The sequence below is a fragment of the Rissa tridactyla genome, chromosome 2, assembly GCF_028500815.1.
Source record: "Rissa tridactyla isolate bRisTri1 chromosome 2, bRisTri1.patW.cur.20221130, whole genome shotgun sequence".
NCBI lineage: Eukaryota > Metazoa > Chordata > Aves > Charadriiformes > Laridae > Rissa > Rissa tridactyla.
Genome location: NC_071467.1, coordinates 79008467 through 79035010, shown reverse-complemented (window position 1 = coordinate 79035010; position 26544 = coordinate 79008467). Strand labels below are relative to the sequence as shown.

The following is a 26544-nucleotide window of genomic DNA, read 5'->3' as shown; positions in this document are numbered from 1 at the left end:
GACATGCAGCGGTTTTGGGAATGTGACTCTTGGCAGGCATCTGAGCTTATTCATTCCTTTCCTGCTTAATCATTTCACACTTACTCCTCTCTGTTGGAGGTCTGTCCTTGTGCTGTTTGTTTTGTGAACGTCATGTGTTCAGCAAAATACAAACGATTTCCCTGTCTTGTCAATAATAAATATTTGTTCATGCTCAAAATCTGCCGTGAGAAACAGAACAGTTTCCAGCAGATGCCAGTTTGGAGTTTGCTCCGCTCTTTTCATAGTTCGTGTGAAATTAATTTAGTGGCCTCAGCACAATTCCTGCTACTGGTCTCGCTCAAGGCAATACTCCTGTTGTCAGCCCTTGATACCCGGGCAGGAAACAGGAATGGTGCTGGCAGTAGAACCGGAAGGCTAACTTGCAGCACAGGGTAGGTGTACCTGCAGCAGCTTCGCATCAGCACGTTCAGCCAGCAGTACAGACTGTTGCATCTGGTATAAACCTCCTCTGGGCCTGGACTGTACTTTTAGATTGTTATTCTCAACTGCAGTGGCATACTTTCCATTCTAACTTTGGTTGTTAACCATACCTGCCTATGGTTTGATCATTCCTCCTGACACCAGCACCAGTGTTTCCGTGGCAGTCACAAATTCAGTGGATTTTGAAGTCTCTGTGAAGCTGCTTCACAAGAGAAGGGTGCGCACCAAATTTAAAAAAACCCAACTCGGTAAGAACTTGGGGACGAACTGCCCTGTTGTACAGGAAGAGTGGAAATTATGGCAGAAGGGTCACTTGGGTAAACAGAAAGTTTCCCGAAGCACAAAAAGAAACCAAGGAGTGGAAACCAGAACAACAGAGGAGTATGAAATGCCTTGGTTCTTGCCACTTCAGGATGAAATGAGGAAGATCAAAGCCCAGGTGGAGCTAACTAGGGACATAAAGGGTCACAGCAGGGGATTTTACAGGCACATGTATCATGAAAACAGAAAGAAGTTGGGAGGAATGTCAGCCCATTGATGCATGCGGAAGACAAATTAGCGATGGACAAAAGGTCTGAAGAACTCAACACCTTTTGTGCCTCAGTCTTAACAAGCAAATCCTATTCCCAGACTCCTGTACATTTCAGCCTGTTTTAGGAAGGAGGAGAATCCAGCAATGGGCAAGCAACAGGTTAAGGACTCTTTGGAGAAAATAGATACATTCAGATCCATGAAACTGGATGGAATTCACCCAAGGGTATTGCAAGAGAAGCTGATCCATATGGCTGTGAGGCACCTGTCGTGCTGGCGTTTGGGGGAGGTGTCTGAAGGCTACAGAAAGGCTAAAAATGTATCTATCTTTGAGGAGAACAAAAAAGACAGTCTGGGGACCACCTATACCTCCAACCCTGGAAAAACTATGGAGCATGAGTTTTTTGAATCCATTTCCAAACATGTGAAAGAGGAACAGTCAGCATGGATTTACCAGTGGCAAATCATGCTTAGTGAGTCTGATTGCCTTCTGCGATAAAGTGTCCGGCCATGTGGATGGATGGAGAATGCAATATACTGATGGGTCACTTTATTAAGTGTTTTATTAGTGCAGGCTGGAAACCCTCTGACTGAGCAGCACCCATTTGGAAAAGGAACCGGGGAGTATAGAGGACACCAAAACAAATATGACCCAACAATGTGTTCTCATCATGAATAAGGCAGACTGGGGTACCTCTGTGGCTAGCAGGTCCATAGAAGATTTTCCCCTTTTATTTGGTACCAGTGTGGTCCCATCTGCAATACTGTGTCCAGCTTTGGGCCCACCCAGTTCAACAGAGATGTTCAGAAACTGAAGAGGGTGCAGAGAAGAGGTCACAAGTTTCCACTCGGAAGATTCAAATTGGACATTATGCTTTACCAGGCAGGTAGTGCAACACAGGAACAGAGAGGTGGTGGGATGTCCATCCCACCTTTGGTGTCTTCAAGACTCTCTAACAAAACTACTGACCTTATCTTGCGTTGATGATAGTCCTTCCTCAGGCAGCAGGCTGGACTTGGATGATTTCCCACGTGTTCCTTCCAGCCAGCATTTCTGAGATTCTGTGAGTGACTCCAGAGTTTCAAGTCAAGCCCCCAGAAAATGAGGAATACAGAAATTGCAAGCTCTGAAACAGAATCTGGAAGAGAACAAAATTCCCTTACCTCCTTTCCCTTCTTGGGACCGTTATTTCTCTTCCCTCGTTATTGTCATGGAGTACTTGCTGACAGAGCAGAGCAGGTTAACAGAAAGCAACCCCGTCTACAGCATAACTCTGATTCACGTCAAGTAAGTCCATCCAGTGCAGTGGATGAGGCTTGAGTCCTGTGGGGGTGAAAAGTGACAGTATAGACAGTATCATGGTCATTCTCTAAAAAAGGGGTTGAATTACAGTTGCAGAGGCCAACTTAATTTGGGTATTACTTAACTTTTAAGTGCTTGACTTTCTAACCGAACTGTTCTGTAAAGTATTTTATAATTCATAATGATGACTGATTAGCAATCGCAAGTATAATTACTTTAAAACGTCAGCCAAACAGCTAGAGAAAGATTTGTATTTGGAACATCTTTTTTAAATTACAGTAGTGTAGGTTAATGAGTGTTCATTTGGTTTCTCTTAATTTTTGTTAGGACTAATTTTAAGTCATAGAATAGTTTATGAAGTAAATAGAATTCTGTGAATTAGTAAGTGGTATTTTGATGGGATTTTAAATTGAAATGCGTAATTATGACATTGGACATATGTAGTAAGATGTTTATTTAAGTAGACTCTGTTCTGCACACTACAGAATTAAATAATCTCTGTGACTTGAAACACTAAGCAGACAGTTTGAACACAAGGTATTTAAGTGGCATTTCATTGTCAAAGAAGGAATTCTTTCCAGACGTACAGTAAAGGGAGATCTGCTTGTTGCTCTTCGCATAAATATCATTGCATAAATGCAGTGGGATCACTGTAGAAAACATAATTTTAATGAAACTGACTGTGGAATGACTGAAAACGCTCTGGAACTGAATTCTGAAGCGTATTATTTGTGTATTATAGTAGCGTTATGAAACACACCACGAGTATCTGCTACTTGAGCTCAATGGCAAAACTGCCTGCTCCAGGGCATGAAGTGCCCATCTCAAGAGGGGGGTCCTGCTGCCAAGCCCCCCCAGGAAGACCCCCCCCTCGCTGACGGCAGAGGAGCGGGGCCGGGCTGCCCGTGGAGTGGGCTGCTCTTCTCTTCGGGAGGGTGGACAGCCTGATGCACTCTTTGCGGAAGGAGTTTCAGCTTGTTTATGCGGCAGCACATGGCAGCACATTGGTTGAATGAACTTTTATTCATCCCATAAGCAAAGTGTGTGTTTCTTTTCATTAAATTTCATTCTTTGCTGGCTGTCACACAGTGGAAGTCAAAAATACAGCGTGACAATGGAAAAGAGAGAAGTGGGATTAAAAAAAAAAACAGATCAGAAAGACATTGATGAAGCAGTTTTTCTGGAAGAAAAAGACTGGGCAGGTTGTCAGTCAGTAACTATCACTTTTTCAAATACATGTTTATGATTAAAAGAACACAATCTCAGAATTGCAGTTACAAGCTGCTGTTCATAATTTTTGACATCAAGATGACATCGCAATGAGAAAAAAGTATTGACCTTTACATGCACAGTATCTAAAGTGCCATTTGCAAGTCTCTAAAATCAATTAAATCCTCTCAAAATTGAGATCAAACATCAAAACTCTATGAAAAAATATTAATGTTATATTTTTTGAAGGAACGGAGGTAGGGGAAACGCAGTGGGTTTTTCATTGATTCATTTTTCTAACTAATAAAACTTTGGAACATTTAGGTGGTGTTGTGTTACTTTTCGATCTCATTTATGCCTCCATATTTTTCTGGAGTTCTCTGGACTTGTATACTGAAATCTTTCCAGAACTCTTTGCTGTTGATTTCAGAGTGACTTCATCATTGGGCTAAATAAGCAAAGTTGGTTGCACTTTATCTTTGAAGTAGTTTCAGAGTTTATGCTTGTTACTGCTGTTCTTTCTGGGTATTAATAGTAGCAATCAGCTTCTCCGGCACTGCAATTTTTTTTGGCTGTCATGCTTCTTCCAGTTAATGGGGTAGATTTCTAAAGCAAGTTTACAATATGACAGGCTGCCTGAATCTTCTGGGGCAGGTTGTAGTGCCTCCCTTCAAGTGGAGTTTGAGTTATAAATGTGTGAATTGAAGACCTAAGTCGTCAAAAGCAGTTTTATTTGGGGAAGTGGGGAGGGAGGCATACTGAATGTCGTGAAATGATTACTTTAAGAGGCTAGAGGAAATAGCAAACACAATTGATTTTGCCTTTTGAATTATAAATGTTAAACAGCTCAGTGTAATTAGACATGTTCTGAGAAAAGATTTCATTATGCAGGTTGAAATTCCAGCAGTCACCTACGTGCATTGGAGTGGCTTGGGCTGCAGCCGCTGCCACAGCAGTACCCCTGACTGGCAGAAGCAGTAGTTGGAGCAGCCCACCCAAAACAGCCACAAAAGGTGTGGGTAAACACTGAGGTTCGTGTTTTCCATCTGCCAGGGTGCTGCTTTCCATGGAGATTCTCGGAGAGCAGATGACATGCATGACAGCGGTGTTGCTTGGCTTAATGCCATGATGCTGAGGGCAGCGTTTTAGGTAGAATGATCAGGCAAGAGTGCAGACATGGTTGGTGGGAGGTAGGCTTAAGGTTTGAATTGAAGCTGGGTATAGGTTACTTCTGCTACTTGTGGCTGGGCTAAGCCTATGTTGTGACCAAGAGTTGTGTCTTAGGGACTTGTCTATGCATCAGGATAGTTGTTTCCCAGTAGTTCTCCCTTTGAATCTGTCAGGGTAGACCACGTGTCCCCAGAAGAAGTTAGTGCAGGATAAATACTGCATATGGAATTCAAATAACTTTTCCATACGCTTCCCCCAGCAGAAGAGTCCATACAGTGCCTGCGGGCTCCCGATGTGTTCAGTGGCTCCCATCGGAGCCAGTGGGTGTTTCTGGAGTGCGGGTGTGCAGCTCTGCCCTTCATGTCAGCGTTGGTATGGTTTCATACAGCTGAAGTCTTGTTCCCAGAGCTGTGCTCAGGGGGATACTTACCTGCTGCTGGCATCCGAATACACAGGGAGAGGCACTTGTACCCAGCAAAGCCCGAGTTGTCTGATCCTGACTCTGGTGGGGGGAGGAGGAGAGGTTGATCCTCGGCTGAAGCCCCTCCGATACCTGTATCCCACATGGCAGGGGAGGGTGCAGGGCCCTCAGCGGCATAACATCCTGTGGAACAAAATCAACAGGATGGAGAGGTATTTTACCGTATTTTACGGGACTGATGTGACTCCCATGTATATGCATACATAAAATTATAACAAGAGCTGACTTCAAACTTGACATAGCTATGGCTTGTGGTTTATTGAGGAGCTTAGATGGAGATCTTAGATGGAGACCATATACTTAGCACTTGCAGAGGCCAGTGAATGTCTGCCTAGTCTGGTTAAGTATGCAAGTCTTAACATTCAGAATAATAGACCTTTAACCAAAAGCGCTACTCTGTCTTGAGTGGCTCTAGGAGTGGAAAGAGAAGGAACATCAAGACCAGCATAGCAGATTTGAGGGAGTCAGCTACCCAATGAATTGTGCCAGGGAGCAGCAGGAGCAGGACTGCTCCCTGGGGTCGGCAAGATGGTAGCTGAGGGTGGCCCTGATGTGGGTGGGCAACGCCCTCACCAGCAGGCTCAGCTAGGGGAGCAGAGCTGGGGGGACAGCAGTGGGTCCTGTTGGCACTCCAGGGAGCATCAGATGGCACCAGGGGATCAAGCCAGGTCCAAGGCTGAGGTGGGGAATCCAAACAATGAGCCAGATACAGGGCTGGGAACCAGCACTGCTGCAGCATCGCTGGGACAGGGGTAGGGACAGGGACAGGGCATCAGGGTCGGCTGCAGGGTGATCCTGGGCCGTGGGCACTGGTGTGTAAAGCTGGCAGGTGAGTAGGTAGGTATGTAAAAAATGAGGTGAATCAAATAATACAGAAGCGGTAGGATTGACTTCAGTCATAATTAATAAATGGCAGGGTAGTTCTGCCTTTCTCAGTGCAGTGTCCGTAAATGAATCATCTTGTGCAGAACAGACAGGTAGTTTATCACTTACCATCACGTGAGCCTCCTGTATCCCTGCTGCTCTAGCCGGAAAGATAACTCAAGCACAAGGAACTGGAGCATTGCGGTACGTGTTTCATGCAGTCGTCATCTTGATGGAGTGGCATTTTACCAGAGCCACCTGTTCAGAAAGGGAAAAAAAAAATCCACTAGTTTTTGGTATTAGCATATTTATTTCAGCAAGATTTGGCAATAGAAGTCAGCTCGGGCTTGGGGAATAACCGCTGGGCTTCCTAAAGTTGTATTAAATAGTTTGCACTCTTTTATACCTAATAGGGGAAATTTTGCTGTGATTCTGGGAATTGTGTTTGCACTGTACCGGAGGAAGCTATGTTGCTGAGTAATTGATAATTAACTGAGAATGGTAAAATAATAATTACAAAATTAGAATGAGTGTTTATTCATAAAAGAACAGACACCTTTGTAAGCTGTAATTATCTTTTTGCTAATTTGGTCTCTGACTGGCACACAAAGCACACAAAAGATGAAACTCTTGCCAGGCAGCACACCGCTACAGTCAAAGCACTGCGAGGTTTGTACACCGCGTGTGTTGTAAGAGCAGGTCACACAGGAGCAAGTCTGATGGTGCCGAGTATCTGTCACTCAGGGAATGCTTAGCTGTCAACTGAAGAACAATCACAGCTGCAGAAATCCCTTAGTGTAGGAATAATTATCGAGAGGTTGGGGCTGAAGGTTGCTGCAGCACCAGTAGCTTTGCACTTGAAAACAGCTCCCAGCTTTGTCTGGTGGTTCAGTTTGCATAATTCTCCCCCCGCTCTTTTTTTGTTGTGGGTCAATTGTGGTTTTTTAGAACACAAGTGCACTCTGCCCCTCGGCCCAAAGAACATATAGTAAAGCCCCTAGGTAAGGTGAGACTTGCTGGAAATAGGATGCACAAAAGTGATCATGGAAACGTAGGGATTCTGCAGAAGCCTTTGCTCAGTCAGATACAGCTCCTGCAAAGTCAATTTTTTGGGGGGGGGTTGTCCTCTTCTTTCACTGCATACAAGTGTTTTGGTTCAATTTATAGGAATAATCAGAATGAAGCAAATACAGTAACGTGCTAAGTGTATACATTTGCAGATGGGAGGGTAAAATATCTGAAGGCAAGCAAAATAGTAGATTGCATGGTAAAGCAAATGACAAAAGTGGAAGAAGAGAGCCTGCTCTTCATGCAAGAGCTTCATGAGCATCTTGAGGCACCAAAGGGAAGTCTGAGTTTGGTGTTTAGTTTAACAGCAACGAGTGAATTGACTCAAAGGGTATGTGTTAAAATGGAAAGGGAAAAAAGAAATCTCTGACAATAAGTAATCTATAAGCAATTACCGTGACATACAACAGAGTCAGGCACTGAGACAGGGCACTGTGGGATTTTGTAAGAGGTTGGTTTCGGCAGAAGAGCCAAGTTGTGAAACACCATCCTTGGGGTATAAGCCAAAGAGGTAGAGAGCATTGACACTGGTGCCAGTAGCAGAGAGTGTTATGTTCATCTTTTTATATGGCAGGGACTAGGCGGGGATAAGTAGGGTTGTGTCAGAGTGATTCCCTTCTTTTTTTACAGGTTATTTCGAGCAGCAATGATGCACAATGACTCATTAGGCTGAAGGGCATGCTAGAGGGTCAGTTCTTTCATCATCTCTCAGTGTGCACATAAAGCCATTTGGAGGTAGGATGAAGTGACATAATCTGAGGTAGGATACGCACTCTGGCAATTTCAGGTTAAGTGTCATGAAAACGGGACGTGAACATACATATTTATTTTGTGTGCTGAAGGCACATTTAGCCAAAGCGTAAGAATTATAATTTATTATGCATCACATCATAGTATTTCTTTTTACAATTAGGCAATTTATGATAATGACATTTTTTAACAGGTATTTAGCTTAAAAAATCATAACACTGTGAGATGTTATTAGGGAGAAGCAGCATAGATATGTTGACGTTTTTAATGGAGTTAAAGCATAAAAATAATAAAATTGAGAGAGATTGTTCTAGAAACAGTAAACTGCAATTTCACAGGAACAGTATCGTAACAATGAATTATGTGACTATAAAGAAATAACATGAACAAATAATAAAGGAATTTTGAGATGCCTAACTGAAAATTGTGAAGGAAAGGCTGGTAATATAGAGCATGTGGATAATGATAGTAAAACAAAAGTTAGAGCTAATATACTATAGGAACTGAGAGAAATGGCATATAAGACAGCATTTATAAGCATTTTTAGTCTGGTAGACTAGAAAGACCCCTCTTTGGTTTGGAGGAAGATTTCGGATGGAGAAATATCTGTAGCAGTCAATTCACTGGCAGTCTCAGTATCACACAGTTGAAAAGCATTTGACTTCTACTTTTCTATGCTATGCTGTAACTTAATTTGATTCATTGACAGTAGTGTTTCATACTTTCTAATATTCTAATGAGTGTTCCGCTTTGTGACTTCTTATCCTCTGTATTAAAATTTCTAAGTAGCTGATCAGAAAGAGATGAACCTAATAATCTAATGAACTGATTGGTGGTGTAATTAATTGTGCTCATCTGATTAGTCAACAACTAAAGCTGATTTACCATCCTTTCTTCTCGAGGCTCTGCACTGATAATGTTTTTTCAAGACTGCAAAATAGATGCAGGAAGGCACTTGAAACTCAGGTGTGACAAGGAGATTGCTTTGTAGGTTAGGGGAATCATCTTTCTTAAGCAATCATGATCCTGTTTGTTTGTTCCTCCAGGTTGATAGGATTGCTTATTGCAAGTCGTATATTTTTTTCTGGAACCTAATCTTTATTCATAGGATTTTCAGACTGGTAACTCTGCTGAATGTAACTATTTACATTGTTTATGGTCTGATTTTGGTGATTATCTTTTTCACTTGATTCTAAAACCAAAGCAAAAGAACTGTATAACTTTCCAATATTTCAATTCATAAGACCTGAGAAGTAGTGCATTTCTTCTTTTAAATGCTTTTAAATGTTTCAAACGCAAGGGCATACGCAAACAGACTTACTGAACTTAAGTGCCTAACGAAATATATGAGAGGAATATGCAATATGTTGTAATACCTGATCCAAAACTCTAAGTTTTGGTTTAGTTACAACGGTGTCGATGTAAAAATCAGCATAACAAATGGAAAAATGAAAATAGACCATAAAAAATACAATCTTATATCAAAATGGAATCCAGAATGCATCTGTAGTGGCATTATTTATTTCCTTATCGGTACAACTAGAAAGTCACATCTGAATTGTCATCTAGCCCAAGTAGAAGGCTTGTCTAAAAGAGAGAGAAACCAAAGTGACAGTGTCATGAGATCCTATCCCAAGATTTAAGCTTGTTTGCCCTCATACAGATGTTATTCTGAGGTAATATGTATGAAGTAAGCTTTCTTTTTTTTTTTTAAGATGCAGCTTTCGTGTGTGCATAGACACGTGCTCACATCTGTGTATCACCAAACCAGGAGATCTCATTTTAGCTTGCCTCCATTTCAATGTGTCCACTTGTTTGGGAATGTAATTGTCTGCCCAGTTGACTGTAAAATTAATGTAAAATTACCTGAATCTCAGATTTGTCATTTTGCATTGTCTTGTAGAAGGAATTTGACAGTTGAGGCACGGGGCTTTTTACTGCAGAAACTTGGTTGCCCTCAACTGAATTTTTGTGACTGAAACTTCAGAAGGTCCTTCAAATATATGGCCAATGGGTCTATTTGGCATAAGGACTTTATTCCACATAACAGGCTATTCATCGGATATTTAAACTGCCTGTTTTGTCTGGGAGACTGACCGACTCCTTGGTGTTTCAATTGCAGCTATGAACAAAAAAGGAGACCCAAGTAATAACATCAGCAGGACAGGGAACTATAATTTAACTAATTAAAACACTTTTTTCTTCTATAATGGAAAATTTAGAGAATGTATAGATGACAGTTGAGATTCACTGGAAACAAAGACAGTCAAATGACTGAGAAAGTTTAAAGGCAGATATTAGACTTCAAATCGCTTTCTTTTTTTTGTTTCTGTGTAGTAGCACAGCCATATTCTTTCAGCAAAGACTTCTTATGAACTTGCTGGAGACTCAATTCTAAGTGCCTTATCAAAATGGAGCAGAGGATGACTCCAGAGAGTACAAACTCTTAGGACTTCTTGGGTTCATACTTTCTTGACAGAGGAATAAAGGATGCAGAAACTAGTCCTTTAAGAAAACAAGATATTTAACAAATAAACTTGAAAAAAGCATAACCCAAAGTCTATTTTCTGTGGGTTTTGGTATGTGGTGGGTTTTTTTTTTATTCCAAAAACTATACTTGTGAAACTTTTTCGCAGATTTTTTGGTTTGGGGTTTTATTAAATCAGCAAACCGTTCCATTTGGAAAAGCATCATGCTTTTTTTTAACCGTTAATTTTATGTGATGGTCTGGTCTATTACTGTAGAGACAAGTGTGTCTTCTGTGGCTAGGACATGCCTGCTAGCACTAAAGAATTTCGGCTAAAAGCCGGAAGCAGGTCAGGAATGCATTTTGGCCCTATGTTGGGTTCTGAAGTTGCAGTTTTACCCTAATCAACTCAGGCGTTCAACATATTTCTGAGTGTCTAGAAAAGAGGCTCGCGTGTATCCCGGAAAAGCACGTGAGCTACACTGGGAATAAGTCAAGGGGAAAGAATTGTCAAAAACAAACTGTTCTCCTTTGTTAGTACTAGTCGTTCTTAAGCTAAAACAAGGTGAAATACATCAGAGGATGGCAAGAAATTTCACTCACTGTATGAAATTGGCTAAATTCCTTTTCACACGTTTCAGGTATGAAAGAAAATCCTTTTTCCCAGCTGTTGTGTATGTTAAAATTTTGGCTGAAGGAGAGTAATTTTTTTTTTACAAAATAAAAATTATATTAGAGAAACAACATTCAAAGGATTTTATGTAGTGATGTCAGCAGCGTAAGACATGCTGATAAATACAGGCAGAATAATGTTTTTAAACACTTGGTAAATTACTGTCTTTTACAGGTAGTATATTTCTTTGATGCTTATTCTGAACTCTAAAGCATTTTGCCTGCTTCTTTTCAATTTTTCTTACGAATGCGGTTGTAACGCCAAGTTTTTCCTAAGAATATAGCCTACAGAAAAATAAAAAGGGGAATATTTTTCTTCTTGTGGAAGTATTTTTGCTAGTGCAGCTCATGCAAGACAGAGACTTTCCCACAGGACTAAAACGGACAAATACAGACATCATCTTTTAGTAGAGGAGAAAAATAGACATAGACATGATGAACAAATAACCTGAATTTTAATACTTTAGAAATTGCTTGAAGAGTTAATATAGAGGGAAGCAATTAAGAATATCAAAACAGACCGATTTGTTAGCATTTGAAGAAAGTAATATGATAAATAATAGGTAGAATGAGGTTAATTGAAAACCGTTTATGTCTGATCAGTTGCTTTTGTTCTGAATAAGATAACAAGCTGAGGAGGAAAATGAAGAAACAGGAGAGACTACTTGACAATACTAAAGCATCTGACACAATGTTTTTGAGTTTTCACAGTGACCAGAGTAGATGACCAGGGAAGAAGAAATTAGACCAGTTATACTTCCTCGGACTGTGCTCCCACCGACCATGTATGTGTTTCTCTGGGTGCTGGTATCAGAGGGGTAATGCCTGTGTTCAGCAGCTTCACTGGCATCCTTCTCCACGAATTTGTCCTGTCGCTCTTGGGTCCATGCAGGTGTTAAAAGCTGCAGTGTCCTCTGGCAGGAAGTTCTGTAGGCCAGAAGTGCTTGAGCTAAAGCTGGAACAGATAGTTCAGGTTCAAGGAACAACGCGTCTGTACCAGTGTTTGTGCTGAGTTGGTCACCCGTGTGGAGAAGCAATCGATGAGAAGCTGGTGAGAGGGCCACAGTAGCTCTTGTAGCTTGAGTAGTCTTGTGGCTCTTTCAGAGCCAGCTTCTGTGTCCTCACTGGCTGCTCTACTGTGCCTTGCAGGTGCACCTCCATTTCTTCCAGTACTAGCGGGGTGGGACCAGAAACCCCTCTGGACTGTCCGCATCTTTTCTTCTTCTATGCTCATCTGCTTTTATTACTGTATAGAATAATATTATTTAGCAAAAGTTAGGAGGTGCATGTCTCTCAGACCATCAGCTCTGAGTACTGATTCAGAAGCCATTGCTGAAATGCTGTACATCTCCTCTTTCTTCTTCGGCTCCTGGACAGCTGTTCAGATTGCCTCTTCTCTCTGGGAAACTGCATGACACCTCAGTGTTTCATTTGTACGTAAGATCAAAAGAAGAGACCCAAAGCCGTTTTCAGGGTTAAATCCAGGATTCTGAATTCGTGCCCTTTCAGGTTCACTTTCCTCTTTGCTCTACCAACCTCTTGCTGGCTCCCAGTCTTCCCGAAACAGATGTGATTTCTTTGGTTTTAATAACTCTTAATAGATTTCTCTTCTGTGAACTTGCCTCCGTTTGAGCCCATATACATTTTTTGACAGCCACAGCTTCTTTTGTGCATGGCATCTACAGCTCCACTTCACTCAACTACCATCCCTTTTTTGTTCTAAGCCTTCCTTATCTGGTTCCAGCTGGTGACACCTGGTTTTCAACTGAGATTAAAAGTTGATTTCTATCCACCTTCTTCATGACCATAATGACTTCATAGATTTTTATGATATTCTGTCAGTCTGTTGTCTGTCACTCTTTCAACGTGCTGGGGTCTGGCTTACTAAATTCTTCGTAATGTGGAAGTGTCTACCCCTCCTCTGAATCTTCTGTTCTGCCATATCATTTTTGAGATGAGGGGATCATAATTGCATACCGCAATAGGGACGGTGCATACAGTGGTATACTCTGTTGTAGTTTATGTCACCTGCCTTGTATGCCATACTGTCCATTTCGCTCATTTGTCTGCTATTGAGTATTGAGCTCTCTCTTCATGGATGTCTGTTGTAATTCCGAGGTTTCAGTGGTCAGTTCTGAGCCCAACATACTCTAAGTAAAATCGGAAATATATGGAATTTTTTTCTCATGTACATCCCTTTACATTTATGTACATTAATTTCAAAGTCCCGCAGTACTTCCTTGTTAGCGCTTAACTTATTACTCTGAATAACTTAGTATCTTCAGGAAACTTCCATTTCATGGCTCATCTGTTTCTGATAGGTTGTGAATACATTACACCACTGGTGACCGCCTTCCATTGTGAGAACTGACCGTTTATTTACTATATTTTAACAATTATCTATCCATCTTCCCATGGTTGCTTATATTCATTGAAGTACATTTGTTAGAGATCTTGTAGAAAGTCTTTTGAAAAGTTAAATAAATATTATCAATCAGTCTGTCCTTTGTCTAACAGGCTTATTGCTGATGCATTTCATCTTTGAAGTGCAAAGGTAGGATTGTGAATCAGCCCTTTTGACTCCCCTTAGCATATCTTATTTATTCCTACATTCGCCACTTCTGTTTTTTATTATGGTTTGCTATAGTTCATAGCATTTTTCAACATGCTGTTGTGTTTACATTCTTCCAGTCCTGAGATACCAGGTGGTTATGGCACAGTCAGGGAACAGTGAACAGTTTGGGCACTACCATTAGAGATTAAATAAAGCTCTCCTAAGATCTGCAAAGTGCTACTGGCTGCGTACGGTGTGTGTTGAAGCAAAAGTAATGGTTGAATTATACCTGATACCTTCTCATTAAAATTCAAACAACCTTGTGCTTTTCAGTGGAAAAGGCAGCCGTTCGAATGTCTTAGGTTTGGCCAGTTTATTGTGCTCCCCCAGATAAGGAAGAAAAAGAAAAGACTTGACTGAAAAAAGAAAGTCCCCTTTTCCTCATCCCTAGATTTGCCCCAGTCTCTGACCATGTGTGAGCAGCTGTGTGGTGCTTGGATGCCGGCTGGGGCCACCACACCGGCTGCCAGCCGGGGCCACCATGCCATGTCATGCTATGCCATGCCTTGCCATGCCACACCACGCCACATCACGCCACGCCACGCCACACCGCACCAGTGTGCAGTAGGCCTTTAACACATGCAGAGCTCCTTTTTTGTTCAAAGCATCTGATTAAATCCTGGGAAAGAGTCGAGTGGGAAACGTTACAATTCCAAATGGAGAAAAATGTCTTCGCATTGACGTCTTTAAACTGTTCCCATTATGGTCTTCAGAGTCTGCACCACAGCAGCTTCTTCCCAAGGGCAGTAAGTGGCACAATATTTCAGCTCTTATGAACTGAAGGAGCACTGGTCAAACTGACTCACCTCCTGCAGGTAGTGCATTAAAAGTGGATATATGCATAAAGAGCTGAGCGTTAATGAGTCTAGTGATTTTTATGGAGCAAGATACTACATGTCAGAGAAATGAAATATCAAATCAGAAATTTGCTGCAGGATTTTCTTTGTACCATAATTTAAAACATTTCCTGAATACACTATACATAATTCTGTGCACAGTATATAAATAGAAGTTGCACTTCAAATGAAAAACACATAGCAAAAGGCAGGGGGAGAGTTAGAAATATTTTTTGTTTCTTTCAGGTGAAGGTATCGTTCATTATACCATGAGCCCTTACCAAAAATACTTTACGCCATAAAATTTTGTTTATTTTGTTTTAGGGAGACAATTTCTTTTAAGGTGTTTATGGCAGTTTATGTTCTTTTTCCATCACATATCAAAACATATCAAAACAGCCAAACATTATGTTAGAAGTCAATTGCTTCACAGATCCCACAGAGCGTTCGTTAAAAAGAGTGCATTTAGCCTAAGGATTGGACACGCAGAAGCACAGCAGTAAAAACTACCTGTTGAGTGCTTGACTTGGTAGGCTAATTGCTCTGATGTTTTGAAAATGAAAGGTATGGCTGAATAATCAAAGCTAAATCACATTGTCATAGCATTTGATAGAAAGCTTAATAACCAAGACTGTATCCACGTTAGACTGTCGGATGTTCGTCTAATTGCAAAGTATGCTTTTAAAGTGAAATGAATACCTAAGAGATAAAGATTTGGGGCCAAATTCCTTGTTGATATAAATTGGTCTTGCTTCTTTAATTACAGTTGAGCTATTCTAATTAATAGGAGAGAATTTGCCCCAAAACCTGTGTTATTATTAATCCACATGCAGGATCAATAAATTATTACCACTCTGAAGGCCAACTTGTAGGTAAAGAAGGCTATAACTGGTACTAAGAACATTTAGCAAGAAGAAATCTTGCTAATACTGTTCAAATCAGGCAAAATTGCAGGGGGGATCTGTGGCAGTGACTGAAAAATATTTTCATTTATTATTACTTCCGAACAATAAGCTGATTTTGTAGTCACTATAAGCATAACTCTTAGAAACTTGTAATAATGAAGATGAACCATCTTGTGTTTTCTTATTTTCTGACTCACTGCTTATTTTAAATGTGTATGTTGTCTGAGAAATAGCTACTCTTATCTGCTAGTTTAGTTCTCAGCAGTAAGGGATGATTCAAAAAGGTCTTGGTGTACAAATAATGATAAAAAAAAATTAGAATATGTCTGAAAGTTACAGTAGTAACCGTAACTACTACAGCTAATCCATTTATAGTATGTCCAAAGGCTGCACTGAAAATGTGAAGATAAGCCAATGTGACTGAAGGTCTACTCCATTATAAAGAGCCTGTAAAATTGTGCGGTTGTCAAGGGACTGGTGATGACTGAGCACACTTGCCGGATACGTGCATGCTGTTGGTTGCCTCTTTTTGCTGGAAGTGTTCCTGTGTTAGACCCTTGCAGCAAAGAGCCTGAATGCTCCTAGAAACAGCTGGAAGTACACAGAAAAAGTAATAGCTTTTACATGATCACCTGCTATGTTGCAGACCAGCTCAAGAGAATCGTCACCACTCGCTGCAGACTGCAGCGGGACTGGGGATGCCAGCTTGACACCGAGACAAGGCTCTGTCCCTGAAGGAGAATGCTTAGTCAATCAGACAGAAATAAAAATAAGCAGCGTATAGGAGAGCACAGATACAGGAGGCCACTGTCAAGGATTTTTAAAAAAAAAATTTAATGCATGTGTGTGTTTTAAAGATGAGTATTTAGTTGCAGCTTGGTTATTCAGTATTCTCCCGAGGGTTTTTCCCTTGCTAGCTATCCTCAGGGAAACATAAACATGGTTCCTACATCAATGAAGTTTCTTGAATTCTTGGTCTATATAAACTTTTCCCCCTTTCTGTGAAAAATCTCTTTTTGGTGATAATTATAGCAAGTAGGAGGATGAAAAAGATTGAGGCTGTTATGATTAGTCCATCTTATACAAAATTTTTTGAAATAATAATCTGAAGTTTCTGTACCGAAGATAACTTCTGAGTTCCACCTGGTTTAGGATATTCCCCTTCCCATGTCTTTCCTTTCTTATATCACATCAGTCCATAGCAAAAATTTCACATATACTAGATACTAAACATGCTTCCTCTTTTTATCGTGGAGCCTTAAGGAGGACCCATCTCGATTTCATCTTTGCTAAATAGTCGTAATTGGTTGTCAACAATTATCCTCCATGACTGCAGTGAGCTCTGGAGTCTGCAGACGTGTAGCTGATACAGGAAAGGTCAAAGTACTTGATGTGACCTGAGCATGCTCAAGGAGGGCAGGTGCTTCTGTAGATACTTTAATTCTGTCTTTGAGATTTGTAGAACTGCCACTGGGAGTAATGTCAACAGCTTGCTAAATCGTCCCATAGTCAGAGGAGTTGTGTCGCAGCACACTGGCTTTCTGGATGACCTTCCCATAGAACTCCGTGTCCCTCCCCTGGACAAGGCAGGTGGAACTTAGTTACCTTAGTCATAAGGATATTGCTCAAAGCCTCTCACCGTTTGTATGAGTGTATGGAAAATTACTCTATAGAAGAAACACATTAGTCGGTACCACCCATCTTCCCCCACCTCAAATCCCACCAATTATATATAATAATCTAAGTGCCAGAGTTGACAGGAATCAGGTATGTGTTGCACAGTGCACTCCATTATACCCCACAATTCATATCCATAGAGCATTGGATTGACACCCCTTAGGTATGTTTGGAGGGTCATGCCTGCTGTTAGTTATCAGGTGGTGACATGACAGCTGTGACACATCTTCCCATAAAACTGAAGCTGGATTATTGCAGTTCTCTTTCCATTCCTAGATTATTAGCAAAATCAGTCTTACATTTGTTCATAAAATGGCACTGTGATGAGACATGTGTTTGAGCTCTTCTTCTGACTGTCTGTTCTTGGTATTCCTCTCCTGAGAAGCAGCTCTTTATGATAACTGGTTTTTGGAGGTCTGAATGGGACCTGCTGACTAAACTGAGAGTTATTCTTCAGCACTCGGTATTCTTGGTATTCCTGTGTGACTAGATTCCATTCGAAAATAATGTTACTGGTTTATGGAGGCCTGAAAGACTCCTTATCCTGTTAGATTCAAAATGTCAGCCTGTACTTCACATACACCCTGTGAGCAGAGCTTCTACAAAGTATCAAAATTCACAAGGGAATGAAGGTTTTCCTGGGCTGCTGTTACCATGGAGAAGTACTGTTTTCCTGAAAACCTGTGAATTGTATCTCCACATCTTTTTAAAAAGAAACAGAAAATGTGGTTTCACCTGTTTGGAGACCAACGCTGGAGAAATATGTGCTTGCTTACTGGGGTGTTTTACTGACAGTAGATACTACTAATGCTCCGGTTTAAGGTTTGCACAGTGACCTGTAAATTCACAAATGACAAACCGTGTCTTACTCCCTGTCACACTGACACCCACAGCATGTTTGAGTTAACAATGAGAAATAAGAAAATTAAGATGGCAGTGTGTTTTCTTTGACAGTTCAAGTAATCCGTAACTTGCTTCTCTTTCGTAGAACTACATAGCCTGAGCGCGGTGGTATTAGAGACCTTCTGTGAAAGATCTCAGTTAACAATGATTCCTTCAATAGAAGTGAAATGGGAGTAGTTAGATAACGGGGTGTGTTGCTTTTTAAATGCTCAAATTATTATTTCTGCCAAAATGTTGATGCAAGGTTTGGATTTCTCTTCTTTTTTAAGCTATTTCCCACGTCAATAAATATGCCAAATATGGGGAGGGCTGTTGTAGCTGAGTCAGTGGAGAAACTAGACAGAGACTTTTAAAAGGAAAGGAAAAGCAGTCATGGGAATTCAGTATATTCACCTATTAATTACAGAAGCAACTGGAGCATAATGGGGAAGGGTGATAAACAGAAGAACTGAACTCGACAGCTCCTCCACACAGGGCAAAGAAACGCATTGTCTGCGCAAGATGGGCCCCTAGTGTGTCTGTATTATGTGGTATAAAGGCTTCATGTTCTTTGTTTGGCAGGAAATGAAAGAGGCAGACAGCTCCCAGCTCAGGGACTATAAGGTTGTCTGCATTGCTGTCTTGGTGAGGAGGAGTTTCTGGTGAACTTGGAGAGGAGCTGAGAGGCTGCCAGTCTCTGCAGGCTCTGGAGAGTCAAGGTGACGTGCATTTGGCCGTGCTAGAGAGGAGGAGAAATCACCTCAATGAAAAGATCAGGGAGAATGTATCTCTGTTTCTACCCATGTCTAAGTCTGTATATTTTGAAAGCTTGCACTTAGTTTATGTAACTGCAGAAAATGAAGAAGCCTGGACACATTATGTTAGTACAGACTGTTACATCTTCTTCTGTTTAAAAGGAAGTAGTATTTCAGCTTTTTTTTTTTTTTTGATGGTGGTGCAAGGAAAGGTTGTGTGCTGAGAACACTTCCTCAGCATCCTCCTATTGTAATTTGTGTGATTATTCTTTTAGGGCTGGATATAACTCTCTCTCTCTCTTTATTTATCTTCCGGGAGGGTGGGAGAGTAGAATTTCAGGTGAAAGTCCACCAGTCCCCCTTGTCCTCATTGCCCACACCCAATGCACGTTTCAGATCCATGATTCTGCTTTTCCTATGTGTGCTGCCCTTCAGGAATTTCAGATGGAGCTGTTGCCTTTAATAAGGGGACAGTCTACTCAAAATCCACTTTAGGCAAAGTCCTCAGCCCTGCAAATATAAGGCACAGGAACAGTTTTGGGAAGATCATGCTCTGTAATTTTACCTTCTGATTTCTGTCACCCAAAGGGAAGTCAAAAGGTTTCCATCACTTCAGAGAGAGAGACAGTGGAAGACTTTTTCCAGTTGATGCTCTTCAGACCCCAGTTCCTGGATGACAGAAGAGCGTTTCCCCATGAACTGGAGGAAACCCCCTCATCTGCTGCTCTTGTAGCAGCAGAGAGAGCGGGGAAGAGGTATATAGTTCAGGGACCAGAAGAAGAAGACGACAACACAAAACTTGCAAGCCATTATGAAGGGGACACTTCTGACGTGTGATGCGGGCTGAACTGGGGAGTCTCATCAAGGAGAATGGAAAGCATGAATTTGTGTGCTGGGGAGATAAAGGAATTCATTCTAGTGCTTCATTTGTTGGACTGGCTGCAGAGGTGAAGGGAGCAGTATTGAATTAATTGGGGCAGCTTATGTGGGGGAGAGCAGAACTGATTAGGACTGTGTGGGGATGCAAGTATAGATGGAAAGTCATGTGTGTTTAGGGTGCAGAATCGATTAGGAACCTGCTTTGGAGGGGCTAGGGGATTGTCCAGTTCTAAGATTATTTGATTAGGAAAACTTGGTGCTTTGTGGTAACAGAATTGCTTCTTTTCAGATGATAGGGAAGCAGAACAGGATGAAGTAGGTAGAGCAAAGAAAGAATTGAAAAGAAACTATCTTTATGTCCTCCCACCTTCCTCCATCTAAAATTCATTTCCCCCTCCCCCAGAGTCTCGTCCTTCTTCGTTCTTTAATGCAAAGGCAATTGAAAATAGTAGAAGAGGAAGAAAATGCCTTGCCTTCTTCCCAAATCAAAGGGCCAATGGCCTCCCTTCCGTTTCCACACATTGGCATTAAGAACGTAGAGCTGGTGTGCTCTTCTCTGTTCTTCCTTCGTGTAAACTTTAGTAGTGGGGAGAGAGGAGCTACAGAGGAGGCACCTCAGCAGAGGGTTGTCTTCCTCTACCGAAGGAGACTATGTGAAAAGTTTTACCCCATTCCTGAGATTGCTAATTCACCCATTTCCAAATCCACACTGCTGTGCAAATTTGAATGCAGTTTCTTTCAGGGAGGCGTGATGTTAGCAAATATAGATTCCATTTATATATGCTCATTCATACATATTTGTTTTGTTATATATCAATATTTTGAACTTTATGACACATTATGTTATGCAGTAAATTTTGTTTTAATTGTGTTTTTATAAAGGCGTTCAGAAAGCCCTCTGGCCCTGTCTGAGGAACACAATTACTGTAATAAGCTGAGGTTTTGAATTTCACAGTGTAAAACAACTTGTGAGCAACTATGCAAAGAGAAGAATGAGGCATTAATGTTCTCTGAAAATGAGAGGGAAAAGGAAACACTCATGTAAAATGAGAAGCAAGCAATACCAGGTGTTTTATGTTATGCTTTGATACTATTTTTCTCTCAGGTTAAGAGCCCTAGCTACTGGGCTCTTCAAATCCTAGGAGATTTCTTTGGCAAAAGCTCTAGACTTTTCAAAGCTTGATTTATATGTACATATGCACATTTTTAAAATGCTTTCTCACAAATGCAAAACCTACTTTTGAAAAAAAAAAAAAAAAGAAAGAAAAATGATCAGCCCTTCTCCAAATTTTAGTAGGCAGTGAGTCTCCCAGCTCCGGTGGGCGCATGCTGCTTGGCCTCTCAGCCCTTTCTTGTGGAGGACCTGATGACTTCCATTTGTTCCCCTCCGTGTTACATTTCCTGAGCTCATTCACAGCTGTCTTCATTATTCACAGCTCTGAACTGATGAAAGGAGAAAAAAAACCCGAGCGTGGTTATCTGTGTGTTAATTGTGAGAGCGTTTCGGGAGGAGAGCCGTGGAGGTGGTGACCCTTTGCCGTTGCCTTGCAGGAATGTCAGCTCTGCTGGAGAGGAGGCCCGCCGAAGAATGAGGGAGTGTGATGGCCTGACGGACGCATTGCTGTACGTGATCCAGTCTGCTCTGGGGAGCAGTGAAATTGATAGTAAGGTTTGTCATCTTTGTCTTTTGAGGAGCAAGAAATCCAGGTATTCAGGGCACATCAGAACTATAAAGTGACAGGTTTGGGTTTGGTTTTTTTTTAAACGGATTGTGAGGAATGCCTTAGCAAAGCCTAATTTAGCCCTTTTTTTTTTTCTTTCCCTTCTGTTGAGTTGTGTATTTTTGTGTGCGAAGTGTTGGATTTGTGTCTACCTGTGTTACATGCACAGGTAAGTGCATCACACTCTCACTTGAATTATTAAGGGAGAAAACATGATAGTGGTTTAAGAAGAGCAAATATGTCATATTCCATGTAAACTTCCTTACACTGCTCTGCCAGGTTTGCCTTAAAATTGATTTTCAGTACTCTGCATGAGACAGAACTAATAACAGTGAGGTAGGCTTACAAGGCAAACAAATCAAAAAAATTTGTGCAATTAATAGGCAGTTTTGCAGTAATACCAATATTATTTCCTCTTTGAAGAGGATCAATGAATGCATTCAATAACAACTGTTTTAAGATGTATTTTTATGTCAACTTTATTTCTCTGAAGTACTAGGATATGAACATGCTTCTCCAAAGGTGAAAGGCACTGCCTAATTAAAAAGACTTCAAGCATTTACAAATTGAAGATTTGTAATACATTAAAGTATTCCAGAGAAGGAGAGAAAAGCTAGTTTCAAATACCCTTTGCTTTCAGTATACGGTGCTAAATTAATTACAGTTGCTGCCTTAGGGCAACCTTGGTCCATTTGCAAACCCCTAAGAAGGAGAGATGCCTTTAGCATAGCAAAAATTTTGAAGTCCACTGGGTTTGTATTTCTAAATGATCCTTCACAGATAGTTATCCATGCATTTCTGTAGCTTTATAGATTGCAGAGGGGTAATCTCCACAACTTTGTGGTCATTAGCCTGAACCAAACAGGTAAAATTTCCTTATGAATTCAGGGGAGGGAGGTTGGAATTCTGAGAGGTTTGTAGCATGTGGTGCTGGCAATGGTTTTGTTTTTTGAAAGGAGAAAAAAACACCCGAAAGTACCCAAAAAACCCCACAACCCACTACTCTATAATCATTTTTCCATTAATAAGAGTTTAACAGAGTGAGGATGGGAGGATGCCACCCGCAAGGTGGGCACCGCACTTGCAGCAGGTTTCAGAGCAGACTGGGCTGCGTCTCCCACCTCCCGCAGCGCAGCCCCCCAGCACGGGGGCTTCTTCAGCTTCATCACCTTCGGAACAGCTGGCCCCGGGACTGATTCAAAGCTCCCTGATTCGGCTTGCCTAACAGAAAGGAGAAGTTAGAGAGGCTTCACTGGAGCAGAGCGGGAGGTGGATGGAGGAGGAGGAGGAAGTCAGTTTATGCCCCGTCTCACAGCTCAGCTGCTGCTCTTCCACCAGTTTCTTTGTAGGTGACCCGACTGACTTCAAGATTGTTTTACTCTTAAAAAGGCTAAATAAGGAGCGCAGTAAGCTCCCCGTTTTGCCTCTTGCTGTTTAGTAGACTATTCTGTTTATACTCTCAATTGTAGCTGGTATGACTTGCAAAAACTGCAGGCTAAGTCATATATGGAGGAAAAAATGAAGAAACGAGAGAAAAATTATTCTGCCTGCCTTAGTAGTTCGAACCTCCTGTCTAACAGGTTTTTAACCGTATGATGTGAAGCAGTTGTGCAGCTAAATACAGAAGACCATAGTGTAGCCTCTTACCTTGCATCTTTTTCCCAAAGTAGAATGTAATTTTAATTAAATTAAATATCAAAATAACTGACTGTAAATCACTTTTTAATCTAGTTTCAAAAATGGTGCTATTAGCACCAAAAAAAATTTAACTTTATTTTACAGTTAATAAATGCTGTTTTCCAAATGCCATGACAATTGCCCTATTAGATAATTTTGTAATACTGTTAGTGACCAAAAACTGAAATACTGAAAAATGGATCCCTGTTCTTGCAGGCTCTGAAAGAGGATGGGGGACTTGCAAGCACATGCGGATTTGTTGTTAAAGTTATTCCTCATGTTGGTGAAGTTAAGAGTGCATAAATCTTAGCAGCATTGTGAGCTTCTTAGCAGCAGTTTCATATAAATGTGTAATAAGAAAAAGCTACGGTAATTCAAGTTAAAGTATTAAAAATGAGTGACTTGGACAGCATTACCTGACAAAGTTACGCTTCATAATTTTAATTTGATCTATTAAAATAGAAAGACTCCTGAACTATATTTAGTCCCCTTACAGTGAAACTGAGAAATATCTGTAGGAATAATGAATACAAGGACCCTTGAAAGTTCAAAGCTACAAGTCAAGGAGGAGTGAAGTTTGTCCAACTGGATGACCAGAACCAGCTTCTTTGGCTTGTAGCGTTCACCTCAGTGAAGAAGGTGTTGGTTGTGTTTGAGCCTTGGAATTTTGCTTATAAGTTTTTAGTTTGAGGTAACGTTGTTCTTGCAGTGGACTCAGTTTATTTGTTTTCAACATAATGAGAATTTTAAGTGTGAAAACCATTATTTGTAAAAAGGAGAATTAAAATTTAGAACCGTAATCGACAAACACAAAGCTTCAACTTCAGCGCGCTATGGCTGCGCAGAAGGAAGTATTAGCAAGACTGAATAAAATTCACTTATGGAAATCTTAAAGAAAAGCAGAAGAGGCAGCAAACTTTTTTTTTTTAAAATGTATGGTCACTGTGAAGGCTGCAAAGCTTTCAGGTATGAAAGGTGCGCTAAGAACACGTTCTACACACACATAGGTACATATATTTCTACGTGTGTTTATGGATTTGGCTGGAGATTTCAAATTAGTCCAAGTGTAATGTGAAATTTCATTTATGTTTAAAATAAATAAATAAATAAATATTCCTGTCTAGGTGAGTCTGAGTTCAATATCATCTCCGGAACTTAATGTCATCGCAAAAATTGTGTGCCAAGTGCATACCTGGCATAAGCTCATACAGTATATGAAAGTAAATGAATGCCCATCTGTTGGCCTCGCTGGTGAATATGGCAGAGCAAGACAGAGCTGAAAGCCTCCCACTCATTCTGTTCTGGGTTAATGGAGCAGCAGAGCTGGATGTAGTGACTGGTTTTTTGTATCTCCATGGAGCATTAGGAACAGTTGAAATAAATACAGATAGATACAGACTGGCTTTATTAACCATGCTTTCCCTGCCTCCAGAAAATTAAGCCAATACCCTTCTTAATTAGGGATAGTCAAACCAAATTGAACTAACTCCTTGAGTAGCCTTCAAGTAAGTCTAAGCTGAGCATCTTTTAGACCTGCAGAAGTTCTGTTGGATTATCAGTGATTTTTCCTCCACTTGGGTCTCACTCCATTTCTGGATTCCTGCCAGAAAGCATAAACTTTTAAGGGCACAAATGGATGAAAGGGAAATGCGGCTCCTAAGGTATCTGCAGCCTGGGTAGAAGCAGTGAAAGCAGCAAGACTCTCGGATTTCTAGTCTTACTTCTGGGACTTGGGAAGCATCATCTGTTCGTGCTACACGTACTTGTGAAATGGGACTCGGATCCCAATTTTCTGGTAATTTACATAGAATTGATGCCAGAAAAAGGTTATTTCTGGTTGTGAGAACAAACAAAACCAGACCCATAACCTACTGCCATTTTGTGTTTGTAGCATTTTCTATTCACTGAGGTGGGAGTTTGCTGTCATTCTGTGTGTGTTCAGGTTCTCTTGATCGCTTTTTACCTTGGCTTCTGTTTCACACAGGGCTCCAGCGTGAAATTTAGAATGACAATAAAAAAACTTACAAAAAAATATTGTCCAGACTACTGATTTCTTTCCATGAAAATTTCTAAATCTCTTAAGCTGTGGTTACCTGGGGAGCACTCAGAAATGAGCAGATATGAATTTTGCTGGGAAAATGTTTGTGTAAAGTCCAATGAGTTTTCCTCTGCTTTGTATACAGAGTGAGCAAGGGAAGGATTTTAACTGTTTTCTTGTTTTGTTTTCTGTTGTGGTGTTTTTTGTGTGTCACACTTTTCAGACCGTTGAAAACTGTGTGTGCATTTTGAGGAACCTCTCATACAGGCTAGCTGCAGAAACATCTCAGGGACAGCAGATGGGAACAGATGAACTTGATGGATTACTCTGTGGTGATGCCAATGGAAAAGACGCAGAGAGTTCAGGGTGCTGGGGAAAGAAGAAGAAGAAAAAGAAATCACAAGATCAGGTAATGAAAGATACTTGCAGCTGTGTTGCGAGTAGATGAAGTGCCCATCATTTAAAATATAAATAATTAATGTACTGTATTAGAAATTAAGTGCATGATGCATAATATATAAAACTGTTGCCTTTGTTAATTAGCTGAGAGCTTAAAGCAGAGCATGGCTCTGGAGTAACGAAAGGAAATATGTTTGCTTGAGAAAGTCACACATTACGTGGTGGCACCTGGAAACTGTTGTCACAGGTACACTGTGAAAGCCATAAATACTGCAAACTGCTCGGTCGATAGAAGGAAGTCGTTTATAATGAAAAGTGTAAGTCTTAACATTCAGTTGTAATCTGCATAAATTTTTCACTGTGCTTCCACGCAGCCACATGTGTATAGAGAGGCCTTGATGCAAGCAAACATCAGGCTTATATTTGTGTACTTATTTGCTTCAAAGTTAGTCTTGTATTCTGCCACTATATGTTGAGAGAAAACCGTACAGGCCTGAATCAAGCAATATCAGTGAATGCTTAAAAAAGCATGCATGTTTTGATATATTTAATGTCATTACCAGGCAAAGATTGAGAAGTACAGTCTTGATAGTTTCCTCAAGTTATTTGAGGTGCTGCGGGTTTTTATTGTAGGTGGGTTGTCTTTGAAAGTGTATTTATCTCCTTGTTTTCCCATTAACAACTTAAAATGTCGGGAGTGCTGACAATGATATTACAGAGAAAGACATGGTTGTAGCAGTACACACACTAAATAGCAATGAGAATAACTACTGATTTAGGAACTTTTTCAAATGACCTGTGCTGGCAGCAGGTAGTTCTCCATCTCTTCCGACTTAGTCTTTTCCATTGCCATTTATTTCTGTTTCAGATTGCTGAAAGGAAATATTCATTTGAGTAACCAATTAGATGCACAAGGTATTTGAATAAACGATGTAAACCAGTATTGAAAATATTCCTAAGTACATAAATGCAAATTGTGTTAATGTGGAAAAGTTGTAGGAACATTAACAAGCTAAGATTCAGGTGCTGAAGAATGTAGCGCTCATGACGAGTAAGACTTTAATTTCACCTACTCTTCTAGTTAAACAGTGCAGTCATTGGATAACTTGAACTTATTATGGCCTTTTGTTGGGATTTCTGTATTAGGCTACAGCGAGATAAAAAGCGCCAACACAATCAAATTT

General features: G+C 40.7%; 1 protein-coding gene across 3 annotated transcripts in view; it reads left to right on the top strand.

The window, feature by feature from the left end:
* The window catches only part of CTNND2 (catenin delta 2), a 679731-nt gene that overhangs the window by 555898 nt on the left and 97289 nt on the right, over positions 1 to 26544 (top strand). For all 3 annotated transcript variants that reach the window (XM_054191357.1, XM_054191355.1, XM_054191356.1), the window contains 2 exons: positions 21077 to 21194; positions 25185 to 25370. In XM_054191357.1, the coding sequence (XP_054047332.1) occupies positions 21077 to 21194; positions 25185 to 25370 (304 nt within the window). The remainder of the gene's footprint in view (positions 1 to 21076; positions 21195 to 25184; positions 25371 to 26544) is intronic.